Source organism: Leopardus geoffroyi, chromosome B3 (assembly GCF_018350155.1).
Source record: "Leopardus geoffroyi isolate Oge1 chromosome B3, O.geoffroyi_Oge1_pat1.0, whole genome shotgun sequence".
Classification (NCBI taxonomy): domain Eukaryota; kingdom Metazoa; phylum Chordata; class Mammalia; order Carnivora; family Felidae; genus Leopardus; species Leopardus geoffroyi.
Window position 1 is genome coordinate 73,569,767 of NC_059337.1, and position 23,869 is coordinate 73,593,635.

The 23,869-nt window shown below is 41.7% G+C and overlaps 1 protein-coding gene across 1 annotated transcript; it reads left to right on the forward strand.

Annotated features, from left to right (window-relative positions):
* The first annotated feature begins 1,835 nt into the window (after window positions 1-1,835).
* Window positions 1,836-23,583, forward strand: OXA1L (OXA1L mitochondrial inner membrane protein). The gene is made up of 10 exons (XM_045450345.1): window positions 1,836-1,952; window positions 2,384-2,545; window positions 3,262-3,475; window positions 21,588-21,731; window positions 21,984-22,069; window positions 22,243-22,407; window positions 22,574-22,678; window positions 22,791-22,953; window positions 23,039-23,119; window positions 23,202-23,583. Exons 1-10 carry the CDS (start codon window positions 1,890-1,892, stop codon window positions 23,327-23,329), a joined length of 1,311 nt encoding a protein of 436 aa, XP_045306301.1. The 5' UTR covers window positions 1,836-1,889; the 3' UTR covers window positions 23,330-23,583.
* The last annotated feature ends 286 nt before the right edge of the window (window positions 23,584-23,869 follow it).

Below are 23,869 nucleotides of genomic sequence, written 5' to 3' on the forward strand. Positions count from 1 at the left end.
TTCTATAAGTTTGTTTTTTGGGGGTTTTGATGTGTTTTTTTAATTCCACATAAAAATGAGATCATACAGTATTTGTCTTTCTCTGTCTGACTTATTTCACTTAGCATAATGCCCTCAAGATCCACCCATGTTGTCACACATGGCAGGATTTCCTTCTTTTTTGTGGTGAATAAGTTTCCATTGTATATTTATACCATAATTTTTTTTAATTTTTTAATGTTTATGTATTATTAAGAGAGAGACAGAGCATGAGCAGGGGAGGAGCAGAGAGAGAGAGGGAGACACAGAATCTGAAACAGGCTCCGGGCTCTGAGCTGTCCACACAGAGCGTGACATGGGGACCAAACCCACAGACCCCAAGATCATGACCTGAGCCAAAGTTGGACGCTCAACCGACTGAGCCACCCAGGTGCCCCTATACCACTATTTCTTTATCCATGTATCCTTCCACGGATATCTGGGTTGTTTCCATATCTTGGCTATTATACTTAATGCTACTATGAACACGAAGGTGCAGATATGTCTTTGATGTAGTGTTTTTGTTTCCTTCGGATATATTCCCAAACATGGAAATGCTGGATTCTATGATAGTTCTTAATTTTTTGAGGAACTTCCATACTATTTTCCATAGTGGTTGTACAAGGCTATACAAGGATGCAAATACTGTGACAGATGGTTCATTTTGGGCCACCAAAGTATCAGTTTGGGTTTTTATTTCCCCAAGTGTCCTGTAGTTGTATATTTGTCATCACATCTAACTGTATTTTTTAAAGTAACCTTTAAAATCTTATTTACAATAGTACCCAACATATGTGATTGATAGGGCATAACCCCTACTTATTACTAAATCTGGATTGTATTTTTTTCTTTTTGCCTATTTTCTCCACTTCTGTATGGTGCATTCATAATCATCCCCAAGTAACAGTGACTGAAATAATATCTGGCTACTGTATCTTTCCAAACTATGTTATTCAAAAAGCACTCTGTAATTTGAAAGAAGTTGTAAGCGTTCAACTGTAACCAACTTCCACCTTTCTGAGCAGAATTTTTTTCCTTAGGGAGAGAATTTCACCTCATATAACTTTAGGAATGCTTTCAGCTTTAAGAAGCAAACACCCAAGCAACAGAGACTTAGAGTCTGGACAATAAAGACCTTTAATTATCTTATACAGCAAAGTCTAGATACAGGTGGTACCAAGCTTGGTACCTGAATGACATCACCAAGTATTCAGGGCTTTTCTCTCTTTCCATACCATCATCTTCAATACGTTGGTTTCTCATCTTTAGATTTGTCCCCTCATGGTCATTAGATGATCCTCACGCAACCCCACTTAAGGAAGGGAAAGGTGAAAGGTTGAGTCCCCTCTTGAAGCTTTGTCTTTTTATCTGGGAGGGAAATATTTCCTTCCTATAAGTTGCCTTCCCTCCATTTTTGTCAGACGCCAGACTATCCTCACATTTCACTTAATCTGCAATTACAATATTATCTAGCAATAAAAGTTGAACATCACTGGGCAGGAAAAATCTACGCCAAGCACAGCCAAGACTGTCTCGAAGCTATTTTTTAACTCTACAAATCAGAGGGGAATCGCGGATTTACGAGACGGAGGAAAACACCCCAAGCCCCAAGGTTTGCAGTCACTACCAGACCGCCTCTCCCGGGGCTCTTAATTTAAATCTTTGAAAGCCCTGAAAACACTGCCCGATCTTGTTAATAGGACCCTTAGCGTCTTCGTACCCACTTCAAATATGGCCGCCAGGTTTCAGTCCCCTTTACCACCTGATCGTGGCAATAGCTCTGGCTTCAAGCCCATTTCCAAAAGGGCCTCTTCCCGCGAGGCTAAAGTTCTGAGTGCGCAGGCGCGAGCGCAAGGCCTCTTCCCGGCAAAATGGCGATGGGATTGATGTGCGGACGCCGGGAGCTTCTTCGCCTGTTACGGCCACAGCGTCAGGTAAGGATGCCCCAGGGCTGAGCGCCCGAATGCTCCCCTGTCCCTGTGGCCCGAGCCCGAGACAGCTTGTGCCAGGGACAGCATGACCTGCCCACTAGGACCTGTCTCTCTTGACCTCGGCTTGCCTGAGGACGCAGGAGGGTTACGGCCCCGGCCGTGCGGCCTCAGCGGCCGCGTATAATTAACTATTCACGGGTCCCATTGTCACCCCTGCCACGGAAACCTTAGCCTCGACCTCTGTGCTCCCGGGTGGGTCTGTGGTAACTGAGAACCAGGACTCAACAAGTTGCATGCCTTCGGGCCAGCCATCTGCGCGCGGAGAGTAGCAGTGCCCTCACCTGTAGTGGCGGGCTGCCTGCTTCGTGGCAAACGAGCATGATGAACGACATCTGCTCCGATAAGAGGGCCCCATCCTCCTTTTAACCTCTCAGTTCCACAGCGTCGCAGGGCCCTCACATTGGCCCCGAAAACCGCTGACCGCGGGGCACCTCTTCCCAGCCGGCCGGTGCTGCGAGCGCCCGCACTATGTCCTCCTCGCGGCCCCTGGCCCACGGGGCCTCAGTACCTCTGTGATCTTGTTCTCAGAAGCCCAGGTAAGAGGCGATTAGTCCCTGCGACGTTAGGAGTGGGGTTTGTTGGTTGATTTGTTTCTATTTTGTTTTAACTACATTGAGAGGGAATGTGGCAAAGAGTTCTTGGCCACACTCCACACAGCTCCCCAAAATGGTAGTATCTCTGCCTGGGATAGATTTTCAAGTCAGCGGGGAAATGACTGACAGTACAGCAGGAGAGATTTAAGTGCTATACAAGGCATTGTTTGCCATAATGGTGGCAAGCCACTGATGGTTTAGATGTGATTCCAGGTGTGCGTGTGTATTAGAAAAGTTATAACTTGCAAATCAAGGACTTCGTGGCTATTAATATTTCTGATGGTGAGACCAAGTAAATATTTTGGTCTTAAAAACTAAATTGTTTTAAGTAAAAATTTTGATAGTTTCAGTATCTGCAAAATCATGCCAGTGATGCTCAAATGACTGAAGTTTGGAAAACACTGATAGAAGAAATAACTTCCTAATAGGAAGAGAAGTCATGAAATCTTACTCTAAGTAACTTATCTTCCTGCCTAGAGGAGAACGTAAAATGTCCTTTTTAAGCTTTGAATTCCATGTACACTGTAGACTAACCTGGGAGAATGAGAAGTAGAAAGTCAATAGAACAACCTGATTTGATATTAGTTATTATTTTAGGGGACCTGTGATTTCTGTATGTCCCCCCTACTGAGTATTACACATGGCTTCCTTTTGCACAGGTTCAGGCCCCTCCTGTCATTCCTGCAACTCCCTCACCCACAGCCATAACGGAGGTGGCTTCTGGAGAGACTGCAGATGTAATCCAAACTGCTGCAGAACAGAGCTTCGCTGAACTGGGGCTGGGGTCATACACCCCAGTGGGACTAATTCAGAACTTACTGGAATTTATGCATGTTAACCTGGGCCTACCTTGGTGGGGGGCCATTGCTGCATGTAAGGGGAATACATCCTGGTCAAGGGTAGAGGAAATGGGAACTTAGAAGTAGAACTTTAAAGATAGCAGTTCTATACATGGATGGGAGGGATTACAGCTGACCCTTGAATAACCTGGGGATTAGGGGTGCCAGCCCCACTCAACAATTGAAAATCCATGTATAACTTTTGACTTCTCAAAACTTAACTGCTAAAAGCCAACTGTTGGAAGCCTTACTGATAACATAAACAACTAATACATATTTTGTGTGTTATATGTATTCTATATTATATTCTTACAATAAAGTAAGGTAGAGAAAATACATTTACAGTGCTATAAAAAAAAAAAAAAAATCCCTGTATGAGGGGGCCCATGCAGTTCAAACCCCTGTTGTTCAAAGGTCAACTGTAGTTGCAGAAGTTTAGGGGTCAGAAAAGGAGATGATTCAGGTGAGAGAGATTCTTGATACTTAGATACACTCTACTTATCTTTCCCTAACAGGTGTTATCAAATCACTAGATCATCTGAGATTCAAGAAATGTAGATATTTGAATGTGAGCATGGGGTTAGATTAAGGAGACCTTGTTAACAGTGATGAAGCTGCCCTGGTTTAGGTGAATAGAAGGTCAGGCCAGGCACTTAAAACCCCCCAAAGTGGAAGATGCCCACATTGTTCCTCCTGTAGGCGAAGACTATAAATTCTGTTTCTTCCTACACCGTGCGCCAGAGATCATCCTGTCTCTTGTGTCTTTTTACTGCCCTATTCTGAAAATATAAACATGTTCAAACATACCATGTATTTCTTGAGGAAAAAGTCCCTTCATCCTTTGTTCTTTCTCCTTTCATAGCTGTTATTTTAAAAGACTATCCTGCATGCAGTGGACTTCTTTCCACTCTTTGACACTCAACGATCTGACTTATTAATAACACCTCACTTTAACTGTGACATCAGCTAAGCCCATATTTCTTTTCATATTCAGCCTTTCTGTGTTAGACTTTCTCCCCCAGTTTATTCTATTGGAGTGTAGTTGGTACACAATATTATGTTAGTTTCAGGTGTACAACATAGTGATTCAACATTTATACCTTATGAAGTGACCACGATGTCACCATATAAAATTGTTAACAGTGTTATTAACTATATTCCCTGTGCTGTACATTGCATACCTATGTCTTCTTTATTTGTAACTGGAAGTTTGTACCTTTGTTTTTTATTTATTTAAGCAATACCTGGCTGAGTCGGTATAGCATGCAGCTCTTGATCTCAGGGCTCAAACTCAACAACCCCGAGATCAAGAGTCGCATGCTCTACCAGCTGAGCCAACCTAGCACCCCTGGAAGTTTGTACCATTTAATTAATTAATTTACTTATTTTGAGAGCAAGTGGGGGGCGTGGGGGGGGAACACAAGCAAGCTCCTCACTGTCAGCGCAGAGCCTATTGTGGGGCTCAAACTCAGAAGCCACGAGATCATGACCTGAGGCAAATGCAAGATGCTTAGGGGCACCTGGGTGTCTCAGTTGGTTAAGTATCTGACTTTGGTTCAGGTCATGATCTGCTGGTTTGTGGGTTTGAACCCTGCATCAGGCCTTCTGCTATCAGTGAGGAGCCCGCTTTGGATCCTCTGTCCCCCTCTCTTTTGCTTGTCCCCAACTTGTGCTCTGTCTCTCTCAAAATAAATAAACTTAAAAAAAAAAAGAGTTGGACACTTAACCGACTGAGCCACCCAGGTGCCCCAAGTTTGTGCCTTTTCATCTCCTATTCTACCCATCTCTGCCAACCCCCTCCCTTTTGACATCCAGATTGTTCTCTATATCTACGGGTCTGTTTGGTTTTCTAGATTTCACATATAAGTGAAATTATACTGTATTTGTCTTTCTCCTTCTGACTATACATAGCATAATACCCTGTAGGTCCATCCATGTCACAAATGGCAAGATCTCATTCTTTTTTATGGCTGCATAATATTCTGCCGTGTGTGTATACACTACACCTTCTTTAGCCATTCACCTATGAATGGACAGTTGCTTCCATATCTTGGCTGTTGTAAATAATGCTGCAATGAACTTAGGGGTGTATATATATTTTTGAAGTACTGTTTTCATTTTCTTTGGGTAAATCCCCAGCAGTGGGATGATTAGATCATATGGTATTTCTATTATTAGTTTTTTAAGGAACTGCCATGCTGTTTTCCACAGTGGCTGTACTATTTTACATTCTCGCCAGCAGTGCACGATGAGTCACTTTTCTCCACATCCTTATCAACACTTACTTCCTTTTTATTCTAGCCATTCTGACAGATGTTGAGGTGATAACTCATTTTGGCTCTGATTTGCATTTCCCTGATGATTAGTGATGTTTAGCATGTTTTCTTTTTTTTTTTATGTTTGTATATTTTATTTTTGAGAGGGGGGAGGGGCAGAGAGAGACTCCCAAGCAGGCTCTGCACCATCAGCACAGAGCCCAGTACAGGGCTCAAACTTATAAACCCATGAGATCATGACCTGAGCTGAAACCAAGTCAGCCACTTAATCAACTGAGCCACCTAGGCACCCCTCTGTCTCTTTTTTGTTGTTGTTTTTTTAATACTTATTTATTTTTGAGAGGGAGAGAGAAAAAGAGCAAGCAGGGGAAGGGCAGAGAGAGAGAGAGAGGGAGACAGAATCCCAAGTGGGCTCTGCGCTTTCAGGGTAGAGCCTGACAAGGGGCTCAAACTCACGAATCTTGATTTCATGACCTGAGCCGAAATCAAGAGTCAGATGCCTAACCCACTGAGCCACTCAGACACCCCTAGCACGTTTTCATTTGTCTGTTGGCCGTCTGCATGTGTTTGTAGAAATTCCTATTCAGGGCCTCTACCCATTTTTTAATTGTACTGTTTTTTGGATATTGAGTTGTAGAAGTTCTTTATTTTGGATATTAACCCCTTACTGATTATATCATTTGCGAATATCTTCTCCCATTCAGTAGTTTACCTTTTTGATTTGTTGATGGTTTCATTCACTGTGCAAAAACTTTTTGTTTTGGTGTAGTTTCAATAGTTTATTTTGCTTTTATTTCTTTTGCCTGGGAAGACATACCCAGAAAAATATTGCTAAAGCTGATGTCCAAAAATTTACTGCCTATATTTTCTTCTAGGAATTTTATGTCTTCTGGTCTCACATTGAAGTCTTTAATCTAGTTTCGTTTATTTTTGTATATGGTGCAGGAAAGTGATTCCAGTTTCATTCTTTTGCATGTGGCTGTCCAATTTTAACAACACCATTTATTAAAGAGGCTGTCTCTTCTCCGTTGTATATTTTTGCCACCTTTGTCAAAGATTAATTGACCATGTAAATGTAGGTTTATTTCTGGATTCTATTGTGTTCCCATTAGTTTATGTGTCTGTTTTTGTGCCAGTACCTACTGTTTTATAACTTTGTAATAGATCTTGAAATCTGGGATTGTGATACTTTCATTTTTGTTCTTATGATTGTTTTGGCTATTTAAGGTCTTATGTGGTTCCATACAAATTTTAGAATTCTTCTAGTTCTGTGAAAAATGTAATTGGTATTTTATTTGATAGGGATTGCATTGAATCTGTAGATTGCTTTGGGTGTATGGACATTTTAGCAGTTTTCTTCCAATCCATGAGCATGGTGTATCTTTTCAGTTATTTGTGTTGTCTTCAGTTTCTTTCATCAGTCTTCTACAGTTTTCAGACAAGTCTTTCACTTGCTTAGTTAAATTTATCCCTAGATATTTTATTCTATTTGGTGCAGTTGTAAATGAAGTTGTTTCTTAATTTCTCTTTCTGCTACTTCATAATTAGTCTGTAGAAATGCAAGGCATTTTTGTATGTTAATTTTGTATCTTGCAGCTTTGTTTTCATTTATTATTTATTTTCATATATTACTTGTAATCGGTTTTTTTTAGTGGAGTTCTAAGGTTTTTCTGTGTATGTCATTTGAAAATAGTGACAGTTTTACTTCTTCCTTACTGATTTAGATGCCTTTTATTTCTTTTTCTTATCTGATTGCTGTGGCTAGAACGTCCAGTGCTGTGTTGAATACAAGTGGCAAGAGGGGACATACTTGGCATGTTCCTGATCTTAAAGCAAAAGTTCTTGGGGTGCCTGGGTGGCTTAGCTGGGGAAATATCTGACTCTTGATTTCAGCTCAGGTCTTAATCTCACATTTTGTGAGTTTGAGCCCTGCGTTGACAGCACAGAGCCTGCTTGGGATGCTCTGTCTCCCTCTCCTGCCCCTCCCCTACTCACTGGCTGTCTTTCATAAATGAGTAAATAAACTTTTTTTTTTTAATGTATTCTTGAATGCGATTCGATAATATTTTGTTGAGGTTTTTTTTGCATCTGTGTTCATCACAGATATCGGCCAGGTAGTTTTTTTTTGTAGTGTCTTTGGTTTTGGTATCAGGGTAATACTGGCCTTATAGAATGAGTTTGGAACGCTTCCCTTCGTCTTCAGTTTTTTGAATAGTTTAAGAAGGATAGGTTAAGAAGGATAAGATTAGCTCTTCTTTAAATGTTTGGTAAAATTCACCTATGAAGCTCTCTGGTCTTGGACTTTTGTTTTTTGGGAGCTTGATTGCCAATTTCATTACTAGTAATCAGTCTGTTCAGATTTTCTATTTCTTCCTGATTCAGTATTGGAAGATTGTATGTTTCTAGGAATTTATTTCTTCCAGGTTGTCCCATATAATGTTGGCATGTAATTATTTATCGTAATGTCTTACAATCCTTTGTGTTTCTGTGGTATTATTCTCTTTCTTTTTTTTTTTATTTTTTTTTTATTTTTTTAATTTACATCCAAATTAGTATATAGTGCAACAATGATTTCAGGAGTAGATTCCTTAATGCCCCTTACCCATTTAGCCCATTCCCCTCCCTCAACCCCTTCGGTAGCCCCCTGTTTGTTCTTCATATTAAAGAGTCTCTTATGTTTTGTCCCCCTCCCTGTTTTTATATATTATTTTTGCTTCCCTTCCCTTATGTTCATCTGTTTTGTCTCTTAAAGTCCTCATATGAATGGAGTCATATATTTGTCTTTCTCTAATTTCACTTAGCATGATACCCTCTAGTTCCATCCATGTAGTTGCAAATGGCAAGATTTTATTCTTTTTCATTGCCAAGTAATATTCCAGTGTGTGTGTGGGTGTGTGTGTGTGTGTGTGTGTGTAGTATTATTCTCTTTCATTTCTGATTTTATTTATTTAGATCCTCTTTGTGATGAGTCCGGCTAAAGGTTTATTAATTTGGTTTATCTTTTCAAGGAACCAATTCTTGATTTCACTGATCTTTTTTTTTTTTATTTTTATTTTTTTAATGTTTTATTTATATTTGAGAAAGAAACAGAGCATGAGTGGGGAAGGGGCAGAGAGAGACAGAGACAGAATCTGAAGCAGGCTTCAGGCTCTGAGCTGTCAGCACAGAGCCCAGTGTGGGGCTTGAACTCATGAACCACAAGATCATGACCTGAGCCAGTCAGACGCTTAACCGACTGAGCCACCCAGGCGCCCCTCACTGATCTTTTCTATCATTTTTATTCAGTCTCCATTTCATTTATTTCTGCTCTGATCTTTATTATTTCCCTCCTTCTACTAATTTTGGTCTCTTTTTTTCTGGTTCACTTAGGTGTAAGGTTAGATCATATGAAATTTTTCTTTTTTCTTGTATCGCTGTAAGTTTCCCTCTTAGAACTACTTTTGCTTCTAAAGATATTTGTTCCAAAGATTTTGAACCATTATGTTTTCATTTTCACTAATCTCAAGGTATTTTTCATATCCTCTTTGATTTCATTGGTTGTTCAGTAGCATGTTTTAGCCCCCACGTGTTTGTGGGGGTTTTGGGCTTTAGTTTCATACTCTTGTGGTCAGAAAAGATGATCTCAATCTTCTTAAAGTTCTTCACACAGAGGGTGTCCCAGCAGGACAGCTGAAGCTAAAGTGGATTTAGGCTGGGGGAGGGAAGGTGTCTTGGGGAGTTCCACACAGGGAGCACCCTGGCAGGATGGGTGGAGGCAAAGCAAGCATGTGCTGGGAGGTCCCAGAGCACTCTGCACCAGGGATGCCCTAGGAAGTCCTCTGGAGCTGAAGTGTTGCAGGTCTGGGATGTTTCAGGCTACTTTGTGCCTATGGCACCTTGGCCAGACAACTGGAAGTATAGTAAGCACTAACTAGCATGTGCCACACAAGGGCTGCTTTGGTGGGATGGCTTGGACTGTTATGGGCTAAGATCCTGGGGCTCACTGAAGAGGTAGGCTGGCTAGGGTACTCAGACCTGGCTCCTGTCCATGCGATCAAGGTGGAAGGGGAACATAAATTGTGGCACTCGCACGCCCCACTGACCTGAAGAGAGTTCCAGCAGCTGCCCTGTCATTTGGCGGAGTTCTACAACTGGAACCTTTTTAAACCACAGCTTTTATTTTTTCTGTAACCTAGTTTATCCAGGGTTGGTATGGGTTAGTGTCCTGGGGCTCGTGCGGCAGCCGGCCAGCTATGGCACCTAGACCCTGCCTCCCATCAGTGCTATCAAGGTGGAAGGACAATGTAAACTCTGACATTCTCCAGCCCCTCAGTGCTAGAGAGAGTTCCAGCAGCTCTCCACTGTTTGGCAGGGTTCTAAAGCCAGTTGCTTTGTAATTTAGTTGCTGATTGATTAATCGATTGTAATTTACCCCCAGTGTAGGGCTCAAACTCACCACCCTGAGATCAAGAGTCTCATGCTCTACTGACTGAGCCAGCCAGTTGCTCTTTCATACTGCTGCTTTTTTTGTGTGCCCAGGGTAGAAGAAACTGCTTGTGATCCCTCAATGCAGTCCCTCCCCACTGCGGTTCACAGTGCTGGGGCGTGGAGGTTCCCTTCATTAGTGTGTGTCCATCTCTCCTGCCTTTCTCTATGTGATCTATCTTCCATTGTGCAGAAGCTGTTCAGTCAGCCCTCAGTTCTTCAGGAGGAATTGCTTTGTAAATAGGTGTAGATTTGGTGTGTCCATGTAGGAGGTGAGTTCAGTGTCTTCCTACATTGCCACCTTAGACAGGAAGCCCGGTAGTATGGACATTTTAATAGTATTAATTCAGTCCATAAACACAGTATATCTTTCCATTATTTGTATTGCCTTCAGTTTCTATAATCAGCGTCTTATAGTTTTCAGAGTACAAGTGTTTCACCTCCTTGGTTAAATTTGTTCCTCAGTATTAATTTTGTATCCTGCAGATTTACTGAATTCATTTATTCCGATCATTTTTGGATAGTCTTTAGGGTTTTCTGTATATAGTAATGTGTCATCTGCAAATACTAATGGTTTTACTTCTTTTCCAGTTTGGATGGCTTTTATTTCTTTTTCTCATCTATTGCTGTGGTAGGACTTCCAGTACAGGTATAACTTACTTTATTGCACTTTGTGGATAATGCATTTTTTACATATTGAAGGTTCGTGGCAACCCTGCATCTTGCAAGTCTTATCAGTGCCATTTTTACAACAGCATTTGCTCATTTCCTGTCTCTGTGTCACATTTTGGTAATTCTCACAATACTTAAAACTTTTTTATTATATTTGTTACAGTGTTTTGTGATGTTACCATTGTAATTGTTTTTGTTTTTGTTTTTAACGTTTATTTATTTTTGAGACAGAGACAGAGCATGAATGGGGGAGGGGCAGAGAGAGAGGGAGACACAGAATCGGAAGCAGGCTCCAGGCTCTGAGCCATCAGCCCAGAGCCCGACGCAGGGCTCAAACTCACGGACTGCGAGATCGTGACCTGAGCTGAAGTCGGACGCTTAACCGACTGAGCCACGCAGGCGCCCCACCATTGTAATTGTTTTGGAGTGTCACAAACTGTACCCATATATGACAGAGAATGTAATCAATAAATGTGTGTGTTCTGACTATTCTACCAACCAGCCATTCCCCCATCTCTGTCCCTTTCTTCAGGCCTTCCCAGGGCACAACAATATTGAAATTAGGCCTGAAATTAGGGTTAATAACCCTACCGTGACCTCTCATTGTTCAAGTGAAAGGAGTAGTCACATGTCTCGCCATTAAAGCTAGAAATGATTAAATTTAGTGAGGAAGGCAAAAGTCATCACACTAACCAACAGATTCTCAACATGGATGAGAAGCCTTATATTGGAAGAAGATGTCATCTAGGACTTTCACAGCTAGAGGGAAGTCAATGTCTTCAAAGGACAGGCAGACTCTTGTTAGGAGCTAATACAACTGATGGCTTTAAGTTGAGTTGTCCTTGTTAGTATAGTGGTGAGTATCCCCACCTGTCATGTAGGAGACCTGGTTCGATTTCCCAACCGGGAGGCAAGACACCCTTTGGTGGCTGGGTGGCTCAGTCAGTTAGGCTTCCGACTTGGGCTCAGGTGATGATCTTATGGTTTGAGCCCTGCGTCAGCTCTGTGCTGACAGCTTGGAGGCTGGAGCCTGCTTCAGATTCTGTGTCCTCCCTCTCTCTCTGCCCCTCTCCCACTCACTCTTTTCTCTTTTTTTTTTTTTTCATTGTGTATATTTTTAAATCTTTTATTTATTTTTGAGAGAGAGAGAGTCCAAGCTGGGGAGGAGCAGAGACAGAGACACAGAATCTGAAGCAGGCTTCAAGCTCTGAGCTGTCGGCACAGAGCCTGACGCATGGCTGGAACTCACAGACCATGAGATCATGACCTGAGCCCAAGTCGGATGCTAAACCGACTGAGCCACCCAGGCGCCCCTCTCTCTTTTTCAAAAATAAACATTTAAAAAATTGTTTTAATCTCTTTAAGTTGAAGCCAGTGCTCATTTCCCATTTTGAAAATTGCAAGGCCCTGAAGAATTATGCTAAATCTACCCTGCCTGTGCTCTGTAAATAGAACAACAAAGCCTGGGTGACAGCACATCAGTTTACAACATGGACTGAATATTTTAAGCCTACCATTGAGACCTAGTCCTTAGGAAAAAGATTCGTTTCAAAATATTGCTCATTGACAATGGACTTGGTCACCTAAGAGCTCTGATGGAGGTATACAAGACTGATGTTATCATGCCTGCTAATGCAATGTCCATTCTGCAGCCCATGGATTAAGGAGTAATTTTAAGTCATAATTTTTAAGAAATACATTTTGTAAAGCTAAAGCTGCCATAGATTGTGGTTCCTCTGATAGATCTGGGCAAAGTAAATTGATAACCTTTTGGAAAGGATTCACCATCCTAGATGCCATAAAAAACATTCACGATTCATGAGAAAAGGTCAAAATACCAACATTAATAAGAGTATGATATAAGTTCCAATTCCAGTCCTCATGGATGACTTTGAGGGGGTCAAGACTTCAATGGAGGAAGTAACTGCAGATAAGATAGAAATAGCAAGAAAACTAAAAGGGAGCCTCAAGATGTGACTGAATTGCTGCAGTCGCATGATAAAACTTGAATAGATAAGGAGTTGCTTCTTATGAAGAGCAAAGAAAGTGGTTTCTTGAGATGGATTTATTCCTGGTGCAGATACTATGAAGACTGTTAAATGATAAAGGATTTGGAATATTACACAGACTTAGGTGATAAAGCAGTAGCAGGGATTGACTCCAATTTTGAAAGTTCTAATGTGGATAAAATGCTATCAAACAGCATTGCATTCTACAGAGAAATTCATAAAAGGAAGTCAATTGGTGCAGCAGACCTCACTGCCGTCTTTTTTAAGAAATTGCCACGGCCACCTCCAGCTTTCAGCAACCACCTGGTCAGCAGCCATCCATCAGTATCAAGGCAAGACCCTCCAGGAGCCAAAAGATAACTTGCTGAAAGCTCAGATGATAGCATTTTTTAGCAATAAGGTACCTTTTTTTTTTTTTAATGTTTATGTATTTTTAAGAGCAAGAGAGTGCAAGTGGGAGAGGGGCAGAGAGAAGTGGGGGAAAGAGGATCCAAAGTGGGCTCTGCACTGACAGCAGTGAGCCCGACATGGGGCTCAAACTCACAAACCATGAGCTCATGACCTGAACTGAAGTTGGATGCTTAACCAACTAAGCCACTCAGGTGCCCCAATAAAGTACTTTTAAGGTATGTATATTGTTTTTTTAGACATAATACTATTGCACTTAATAAACTACAGCATAGTATAAACATAACTTTTATATGCACTGAGAAACGAGTAAATGCATTTGACTCTTTGTTGTGATAACCACTTTACTGGTAGTCTAGAACCAAAACTGCAACATCTCCAAGGTGCACCTCATTGTTAAAAGCAATGAGAATGGGCATCCTTGTCTTCTTCCTGATCTTAGAGGAAAAGCTTTCAGTTTTTCACTATTCAGTATGTTAGCTGAGAATTTGTCATAGATGACCTTTATCATGTTGAGGTATATTCCCTCTATACCTACTTTTTTGAGACTCTCTTAAAACATTTAAAAAAAATTTTTTTAATGTTTATTTGTTTTTGAGACAGCATGAGTGAAAGAGGGGTAGAGAGAGAGAGAGGAAGACAGAATCTGAAGCAGGCTCCAGGCTCTGAGCTGTTAGCACAGAGCCTGACATAAGGCTCAAACTCATGAGCCATGAGATCATGACCTGAGCCAAACAAAGTCGGATGCTTAACCAACTGAGCAACCCAGGTGCCCCAAGAGTTTTTAATCATAAATGGATTTTGAAATTATCATCAAATGCCTATTCTGTATCTTTTGAGATGATTTTTATTCTTTTTGTTAATGTGTGTCAACATCGATGGGTTTGCATATATTTAACCATCCTTGCATTCCTGGAATAAATCTCACTTGATCATAGTGTGTGATCCTTTTAATGTATTGTTGCATTTGGTTTGCTAATATTCTGTTGAGGATTTTTACATGTATGTTCATCGGGGATATTGACCTGCAGTTTTCTTTTTTTTTTGTGATGTCTTTGGTATCAGGGTAATACTGGCCTTATAGAATGAGTTTGAAAGCTTTTCTTCCTCTTCAGTTTTTTGGAATAGTTTGAGAAAGATCGGTATAAACTCTTCTTTAATGTTTGGTAGAATTCACCTGTGAAGCTGTCTGATCTGGGGACTTTTGTTTGTTAGTAATTTGATTCACAATTCAATTTCATTACTAGTAATCAGTCTGTCCAGAGTTTCTATTTCTTCTTGATTTAGTCTCAGAAGATTGTATGTTTCTTCTGGGTTGTCCCATTTGTTGGCATATTATTTTTTATAGTAGCGTCTTATAATCCTTTGTGTTTCGGTGTATGGGTTGTTCTGTTTCATTTCTGATTTTATTTGGGCCCTCTCTTTTTTTTTCCTTGATGGCTAAAGTTTATCAATTTTGTTTTATCTTTTTTTTTCTTTTTTTAATGTGTATTTATTTTTATTTATTTATTTTTTTTTTTAAATTTTTTTTTCAACGTTTATTTATTTTTGGGACAGAGAGAGACAGAGCATGAACGGGGGAGGGGCAGAGAGAGAGGGAGACACAGAATCGGAAACAGGCTCCAGGCTCTGAGCCATCAGCCCAGAGCCCGACGCGGGGCTCGAACTCACAGACCGTGAGATCGTGACCTGGCTGAAGTCGGACGCTTAACCGACTGCGCCACCCAGGCGCCCCATAATGTGTATTTATTTTTAAGAGAGAGTGAGAGTGAGTGCAAGCGAGGGAGGGGCAGAGGGGGAGACACAGAATCTGAATCAGGCTCCAGGCTCAGCTGTCAGCACAGAGACTGGAGTGGGGCTCGAACTCACAAATCACAAGATCATGACCTGAGCCAAAGTTGGGCGTTTAACCAACTGAGCCACCCAGGCGCCCCAATTTTGTTTCTCTTTTTAAAAGACCACCTCTTGGGGCACCTGGGTGGCTCAATCGGTTGAACATCTGATGTCAGTTCAGGTCATGATGTGCGGTTTGTGAGTTCTAGCCCTGCATCGGGCTCTGTGCTGACAGCTCAGAGCTTGGAGCCTTCTTTGGATCCTGTGTCCCCCTCTCTCTCTGCCCTCCCCCGCTCATGCTTTGTCTCTCAAAAATAAAAATAAAATATTAAAAAAAAAAAAAAAGACCATCCCTTAGATTTGTTGATCTTCTGTATTGCTTTTTTAATCTATTTCATTTGTTTCTGCTGTAATCTTTATTATTTCCTTCCCTCTACTAATTCTGGGCTTTGTTCTTTTTTTTTTTTTTTTTTTTTTAATGTTTATTTATTTTTGAGAGATAAAGACACAGAGCATGAGCAGGAGAGGGACAGAGAGAGATGGGAAACACAGAATCCAAAACAGGCTCCAGGCTCTGAGCTGTCAACACAGAGCCCGACACGGGGCTTGAACTCACAAACCGCAAGACCATGACCTGAGCTGAAGTCAGACACTTAACCAGTTGAGCTACGCAGGGGGCTTTGTTCTTTTTCTAGTTCATTTAGCTGTAAGGTTAGATTGTTTTAGATTTTTCTTGTTTCCTAAGGTAAGTCTTTACTATCTAAGCTGCTCTTTTTCAACTGCTTGTGCTGCATCTTATAGATTTTGGACTATTGTGTTTCCATCTTCATTTATCTCAAGGTCCTCCTTGACCCACTGGTTGTTTAGTAGCATGTAGTTTAGCCTCCACATGTTTGGCTTTTCCATTTTTCCTCTTGTAATTGATTTTTAGTGTCATACAATTGTTGTTAGAAAAGATGCTTGATATGATTTTAGTTTTCAGTTCATTAAGACTTGGTTTGTGGCTTAACATATATCCTGGAGGATGTCCCATGTGCAGTTGAAAAGAATGTGTGTTCTGCTGTCTGGGGACTGTTTTGTTGTTGTTTTAATATTTTTTTAAGGTTTATTATTTATTTTTAGTAATCTCTACACCCAACATGAGGTTCAAACTCAAGATCAAGAGTTAATGCTCTTTTTTTTTTTTTTCTTAATTTTTATTTATTTTTTTAATTTACACCCAAGTTAGTTAGCATATAGTGCAACAGTGATTTCAGGAGTAGATTCCATAATGCCCCTTACCCATTTAGCCCATCCACCCTCCCATAACCCCTCCAGTAACCCTGTCTGTTCTCCATGTTTAAGAGTCTCATGTTTTTGTCCCCCCCCCATTTTTATATTATTTTTGCTTCCTTTCCCTTATGTTCATCTGTTTTATATCTTAAAGTCCTCATGAGTGAAGTCATATATTTGTCTTTTCTCTGACTAATTTCGCTTAGCATAATACCCTCTCGTTCCATCCACGTAGTTGCAAATGGCAAGATTTCATTCTTTTTGATTGCCAAGCAATACTCCATTGTGTGTGTATATGTGTGTGTGTGTGTGTGTGTGTATGTGTGTGTGTGCGCATGCGCGCACACACACACACAACCACATCTTCTTTATCCATTCCTCCATCAGTGGACATTTGCGCCCTTTCCGTACCTTGGCTATTGTTGATAGTGCTGCTGTAAACATTGGGATGCATGTGCCCCTTCGAAACAACACACCTTTATCCCTTGGATAAATACCTAGTAGTGCAATTGCTGGGTGGTAAGGTAGTTCGATTTTTAATTTTTTGTGGAACCTCCATACTGTTTTCCAGAGTGGCTGCACCAGCCTGCATTCCCAAGGAGTCACATGCTTTTCTGATTGAGCCAGCCAGGTACCCCTGTATTCTGCTGTTTGGGAATGGAATGCTTTGTATATATCTATTAAGTCTCTGGTCTTATGTGTTGTTTAAAGCAACTGTTTCCTTATGGATTTTCTGTCTGGACAGTCTATCCATTGATGTAAAAGGGATGTTAAAGTCCCCTACCTTTATTGTATAAGTGTCAATTTCTTCCTTTTTGTCTGTTAACATTTCCGTTACATATTTAGCTGCCCCTGTGCTGGGTGCATAAATATTTCCAAGTGTTATATTCTCTTTGGATTGATCCTTTTATCATTATGTAATGCCCTTTTTTGTCACTCGGTTTTGTCTGATACAAGTATTGCTACCCCAATTTTCTTTTAATTTCCATGGAATATCTTTTTCCATCACTTTCAGTCTGTCTTCTTAGGAATCACATGTGAGTCTCTTACAGGCAACATATAGACGAGTCTTGTTTTTTTAATCCATTCAGCCACCCGTGTCTTGATTGGAACATGTAGTTCATTTACCCTCAAGGTAATTACTGAAAGATATACTTTTTATCATTTTTGTAAGTAATCTCTACACCCAATGTGGGGCTCAAATTCACAGCCCCCTAAAAATCAGGAGTCACGTGCTCTACCAACTGAGCCTGCCAGGTGCCCTTACTTCTTACCATTTTTTTGATTTCTGCTTGTTTTTGTAGTTCTTCTCTGTTCCTATCTTTCTCTTCCCTTGTAATTTGGTGACTTTCCTTAGTGTCATGTTTGTATACCTTTCTCTTTATTTTTGTGTGTATATTATAGGTATTTGCTGTGTGGTTACCATGAGGTTCATATGTAACATTGTATGTGCATAACAGTCTATTTTTTATTATTTTTTTTTCAACATTTATTCATTTTTGGGACAGAGAGAGACAGAGCATGAACGGGGGAGGGGCAGAGAGAGAGGGAGACACAGAATCGGAAACAGGCTCCAGGCTCTGAGCCATCAGCCCAGAGCCCGACGCGGGGCTCGAACTCACGGACCGCGAGATCGTGACCTGGCTGAAGTCGGACGCCTAACCGACTGCGCCACCTAGGCGCCCCCATAACAGTCTATTTTAAGTTGATGGTTGCTTTAAGTTCAAGTGCATTCTAAAAGCACTACATTTTTAGTCCCCCTTCTCACATTTTGTAGGTTTTGGTTTTTGTGTTTGGGTTTTTTGGAGTTTATTTTGATGTCTGTTTTGTTTTGTTTTGAAGCTTTAAAAGCTTTTATTCAGAAAGCCTATGAAATAATTATATGATACTTTGAATGGGTAGGTGGTACAAAAAATGACTTGAAAATTCCTACATTGTTTTTGACATATCTTAGAATTTAATATTTTGTGTATCTCTTGACTAATTATTGTAGGTCTAGGTGATTTTATTACTTTTGTCTTTTAACCTTCATACTAAAGTCTGTAGTCAGTTATCTGCTCCCTTTATTATATGTTTACCTTTGCCAGTGAGATTTTTTTTCATAATTTTCTTATTTCTAATTATAGCCTTTTCTGTTTTGAGGATTCTGTTTAATATTTCTTATAAGGCTAGTTGGTGTTGATGAATTCTTTAGCTTTTGCTTCTCTGGGAAACTCCTTATCTCTCCCTCAATCTGAATGATAACTTTGCTGGGTAGGCTATTCTCGGTTGTAAGTTTTTCCTTTTGGCACTTTGAATATATTGTGCTCCTTCTGGCTTGTAAAGTTTTTGCTGAAAAATCAACTAATAGTCTTATGGGGGCTCTTTTGTATGTAGTTGTTTTCCTCTTGCTGCTTTTAAGATTCTTTAACTGTTGGAATTTTTATTAATTAGTCTTAGTGTGCATCTTTTTGGGTTCATCTTTTTTTGGGATTGTCTCTGCTTTCTGGAGTTGGATGTCTGTTTCCTTTAACAGGTTAGGGAATTTTTCACCCATTATCTCTTCAAATAGGTTTTCTGTCCCTTTCTCTCTTTCTTCTGAGATCCCTATGATGCCAATGTTAGTACAGTTGATATCCCTGAGGTTCCTTAAATCATCCTCAGTATTTTTCTTTTTTCTTTTTGCTGTTCCCATTGGGTGATTTCCACTATCTTCTAGATATCCGATTCATTCTTCTGCATCACCTAATCTGCTATTGATTCCCTCTAATGTACTTTTTATTTTAGTTATTGTATTCAGCTCTCATTGGCCCCTATTTTATAGTTTCTGTTGAAATTCTGTTCATCCATTCTTCTTTGGAGTTCAGTGAGTATGTTTATGACTTAGACCCTTGTATCTGGTAGATTGCTTATCTCTTCTTTGTTTAGTTCTTTTTCTGAGGTTTTGTCTTGTTCTTTTGTTTAGAACATACTTTTCTGGCTCTTCGTTTTGCCTAAACTCTCTGTGTTTATATTAGTTTGATCACTTCTGTCTCCTGGTTGTGAAGGAATGAGTTTTTGCAGAAGGTGTCCTGTGAGGTCCAGTAGTGCAAACTCCCCGGTCACCTGAGCCAGGTGCCCTAGAGGTTCCTTGTGTGAGTGGTGTGTACCCTTCTCCTGTGGCTGGGTCTCTGTTGGTGCAGACTCAATGGTTTGCAGAGCTGTCCCCTGACACAGCTGTCTACAAGGCTCAGCCACAGCTTCTTCAGGTGTGCTGGTAAGTAGAGCTGCCCCCCATCCTGTCTGAGAGGCCCAGCTACTACTACTGTTGGGTGGGCTGGTGTGAGGGTTTGGCCCCAGCATAGCTGGCTACCAAGCCCAGCTGTTGCAGGTGCTCTAGTAGGCAGGGCAGGGACCTCTTGGTGGGGGTGGCTCTGGTGCAGACTGAGGCCACCTGCTGGGTGGGAGGGGGAGGGCAGGGAGCCACTTAAGAGGGGCTCCTGGCCTGTGCATGAGTTGGGCTGAGCAAGCTGGTGCTAGCACAGTAGATGAGGAATGTCAGAAATGGTGCCCACCAGCTCTTCCATCCCCAGAGAATGTTCCAACAGATCCCTGCCCTGCCAGCACATGCCTTAAAATTAGTCTGTGGATCTCTTCCATGTGTAGCCCATTTTTCTAACTGCTGCCTCTGCACTGAACCTTCAGCAAGTGAGATTGTGCTGTACCCTTTAAAAGCAGAGTCTGGGGGCGCCTGGGTGGCTGAGTCAGTTAAGCGACCGACTTCAGCTCAGGTCATGATCTCACAGTCCGTGGGTTCGAGCCCTGCGTCAGGCTCTGTGCTGACAGCTCAGAGCCTGGAGCCTGCTTCGGATTCTGTGTCTCCCTCTCTCTCTGCCCCTCCCCTGCTCACGCTCATCTCTGTCTCAAAAATAAATAAACATTAAGGAAAAAAATTTTTGTTAAATAAAAAATAAAAGCAGAGTGTGTTTCCTATTGCACTCCAGCTCTCCCAGACATAAGCCTTGCTGGTTATCAAAACCAGATGTTGTACGGGGCTTGTCTTCCCAGTGCAGGTCCCCCAGTCCTGGGAACCTAATACAGGGCTTGGACCCCTCGTTTCACAGGGAGAGCCTTTATGGTTATGAAGTCCCTCCCACTCGTGGTTCCAGACTAGACCGTGTCTCTGCCTCCTATCCAGCTCAGAATGGCTTTTTCTTTATATCCTTAGTTGTATAAGATCTGTTCTGCTACTCTGAAGTTCTTTCTCAGAGACAGTTATATATGTAGTTACAGATTTTGGTATATCCTTGAGAGAATGTAAGCTCACGATCTTTCCTCCTCCTCCATTTTGACCTCTTGGGACCAAGGTCCTGTATTAGACACTTTAGACCTTGAAATCTATCCCATGGCTTTTGTGATCATCTTTCCTGATTTTCTTCCAGTCTTTCTAACCACATTTTTCCATTTCCATTGCCCTTGCCCAGTTCTCGGTCTCCTCCTTCAGGGCTAGTATTCTCGGTTTCATCCTTAGCTTCCCTTCTCTTTCCACTCCACATCAGCCATCATAATGTTGATAAAGCCTAAGCCCATATCCCCCCAACTACCACTACCACCACCCTCTTTTTTCAGCCCAGACCCTCTTGCTTGTCTACAGATAAAGTATTTGTTGGAATTATCAAGAAATAGGAAATAGAAGAAAAGAAATAGGAGCTAAAGCAGTAGGCCACCAAATTACTTCCTACCTTAGGGATTTCTAAGATAGTGGTTTTCAAACTTTATTCCTGGGAGCCCCAGAGTTCTATAATGGTGCCTCTGAGGAAAGAAAAAGCCAGAGCTTGAACAGTTCTGTAGTCAGACTACCCCCTAATCCAGAGCAGCTCAATTTTATGTTACGTGTATTGGGGCTACACCTAAGAGTTGGGGGTGGGGGGGTTCCATTGATAATTGAAGAGTTTGGAAACCACTGATCTAGAGAAGTATCTTCTGTCACCTTCCTTTTGTTCAAGGAAATAAACAGTATTCCTGGCCATTTGCTTACAGAAGTTAATGCTAGACATTGTGATATCAAAGCAGAAGACTAAGCCTTGAAGGAACTAAGTCACCCCTGCCCTTTGTTTTGGGCTCCTCCAGCAAGAGTCGCAGTGTTGAAAAGACTGGAATAAGAAAGAGTCTTTCAGTGAGGACCTAAAGACCTTCAGCCTTCTAGCTGCAGAACTGCTTTAATTTCACTTCAGTCCTAGTGTATGTTTTCCAGGTACAGTCCTTGCCCGATGCCTGGTGTTTCCTCTCATCGTGAAGGGCCAACGAGAAGCAGCCAAGATCCACAACCACTTGCCAGAGATCCAGAAGTTTTCCACTCGAATCAGAGAGGCCAAGTTGGCAGGAGACCATGCTGAGTGTGAGTCAACTGCAGAATGCACGTAGGAGCAGACCACATTTGCACTTTGCTGACATTCTGCTGAGGGAAGGGAATGACCAAAATCGGGAGTTACTAGAGGTGGGCAAGTTGTAAAGATGTACCTGCTCCTTGGGCCTAATGTTTGCAGTGACTAGCAAGGGTCAGGTAGAAATTTCATGGGCCAGATAGTAAGGATGGTGACCTCCACTGATGTAACTGTTAGCCCAACCATTAATTTCCCCTTGTTCACAGTTTACAAGGCCTCCTCGGAAATGACATTTTACCAGAAAAAGCATGATATTAAACTCTTTAGACCTCTTATTCTACCTCTGACTCAGGTAAGCAAAAACATTTTCCTTCTGATTTTATCCCATACCAGTCAGATAGCCTCCTGTGTTTCCCATGCCTTAGACCCCGAAAAAGCAGTGGTGGTGATACAGTTTTCAGTAATGGAGCAATGAGAATGTCTCCTTTGCTAAAGGGTCCTGACACTGTTTATCCTTTGTACTAGGCCCCAATCTTCATCTCCTTCTTCATTGCCTTGAGAGAAATGGCCAACCTTCCTGTGCCCAGCCTGCAAACAGGTGGCCTCCTATGGTTCCAGGATCTCACACTGTCTGACCCCACCTACATATTACCACTGGTAGTAACTGCTACAATGTGGGGTGTCCTTGAGGTAAGCCCAGGCTGGCCAAGTGCCAGGTCTGCAAAGTAGGGAGTAGGGGTAAAGTATGCAGAATGGTCATTCTTTGCCCCTTGGAGAAGTAGAATTGATGGGTTGAAATCTGTGCCAGATTCTTTAAAATTGATGTGCATTTGCTCCTTTTTTATTTTTTTGGCAGTTAGGCGCTGAGACTGGTGTACAAAGTTCTGATCTTCAGTGGATGAGAAATATAATCAGAGTGATGCCCCTAGCAGTCTTGCCCATAACTGTCCATTTCCCCACGGTAGGTAATGGCTTAGGAACTGGCTCTAAGCCCTTCCACCTAGCCTTGCCATCTCCCATCGAGCTAGTAACAGATGACAGTTTCTGAGTATTGTCTCTTTCTTTTCATCCAGGCTGTGTTCATGTATTGGCTCTCCTCCAATGTGTTTTCCCTGGGCCAGGTGTCTTGCCTCCGGATTCCAGCCGTACGGACTATACTTAAAATCCCCCAGCGTGTGGTGCATGACTCTGACAAATTACTTCCACAGGAAGGCTTCTTAAAAAGCTTCAAAAAAGGTAAGGGTGTGCCCTCAGTATAACAGGATTGGGGGAAAGTAGTCAAAAAATGGGTAGAGGCCCAACTGCCTTCCTCTTTACACAGGGTGGAAGAACGCTGAACTGGCTCATCAGCTACAAGAGCGCGAACGACGCATGCAGAATCACTTAGAGCTAGCAGCCAGGGGTAAATAACCCTTTCAGGCTAAATTCTGTGATTTGTTTCTTCCTTTCCTTTGTTCATTGAGATTTGTTTTCTTTTGCTCTAGGTCCCTTACGACAGACCTTCACCCACAACCCTCTGCTACAGCCTGGAAAGAATCAGCCTCCCAGCACCCCGAGTAGCAGCAGTGCCAACCCAAAGTCAAAGCAGCCCTGGCGTGACACACTCAGCTGAATTCCATCTCTGCTCACACTGGTAGGAACTCTCTCTTCAAAGACTCGGCCTCAGAACAAGATTTGACGCTGAGTCATTGCCCCAGGCCTTAGAAACTCTGAGGTGTTGTACAGATCTTCATTGTAAAAGTGGATTCCACTACAGACTCTTACCCCTAAGTGTAAAAGAGCCGAGTGATCTTGCCATCCACAGAATTAGTAAACCTCTGTACTCCATGCTGCTTTCTGACACTTATTAAACAGGGAAATGAACTGAAGGATAGATTGATTGGTAATTGCTCCTGCCCATGCTCTTAGGAAGTGCCTCAGTGTTGTCAACTGGCATTATGATCTTAAACTCCTACCTCAGACATGGATTTTTCCATCCATTTATCTTGGATCCTATAAAATATTCAAGTAGATGTGCTCAATTTCTTAGTGATCAGTATGAACGACAGGAGTTGATATCTAACAACCTAAAATTTTGCTAGAGCAACTTAGGTGTGCTCTCTCGCATAGAGACTGGTTTCATCAGCCTCCAACAGCTGACTTGAGAGACAAG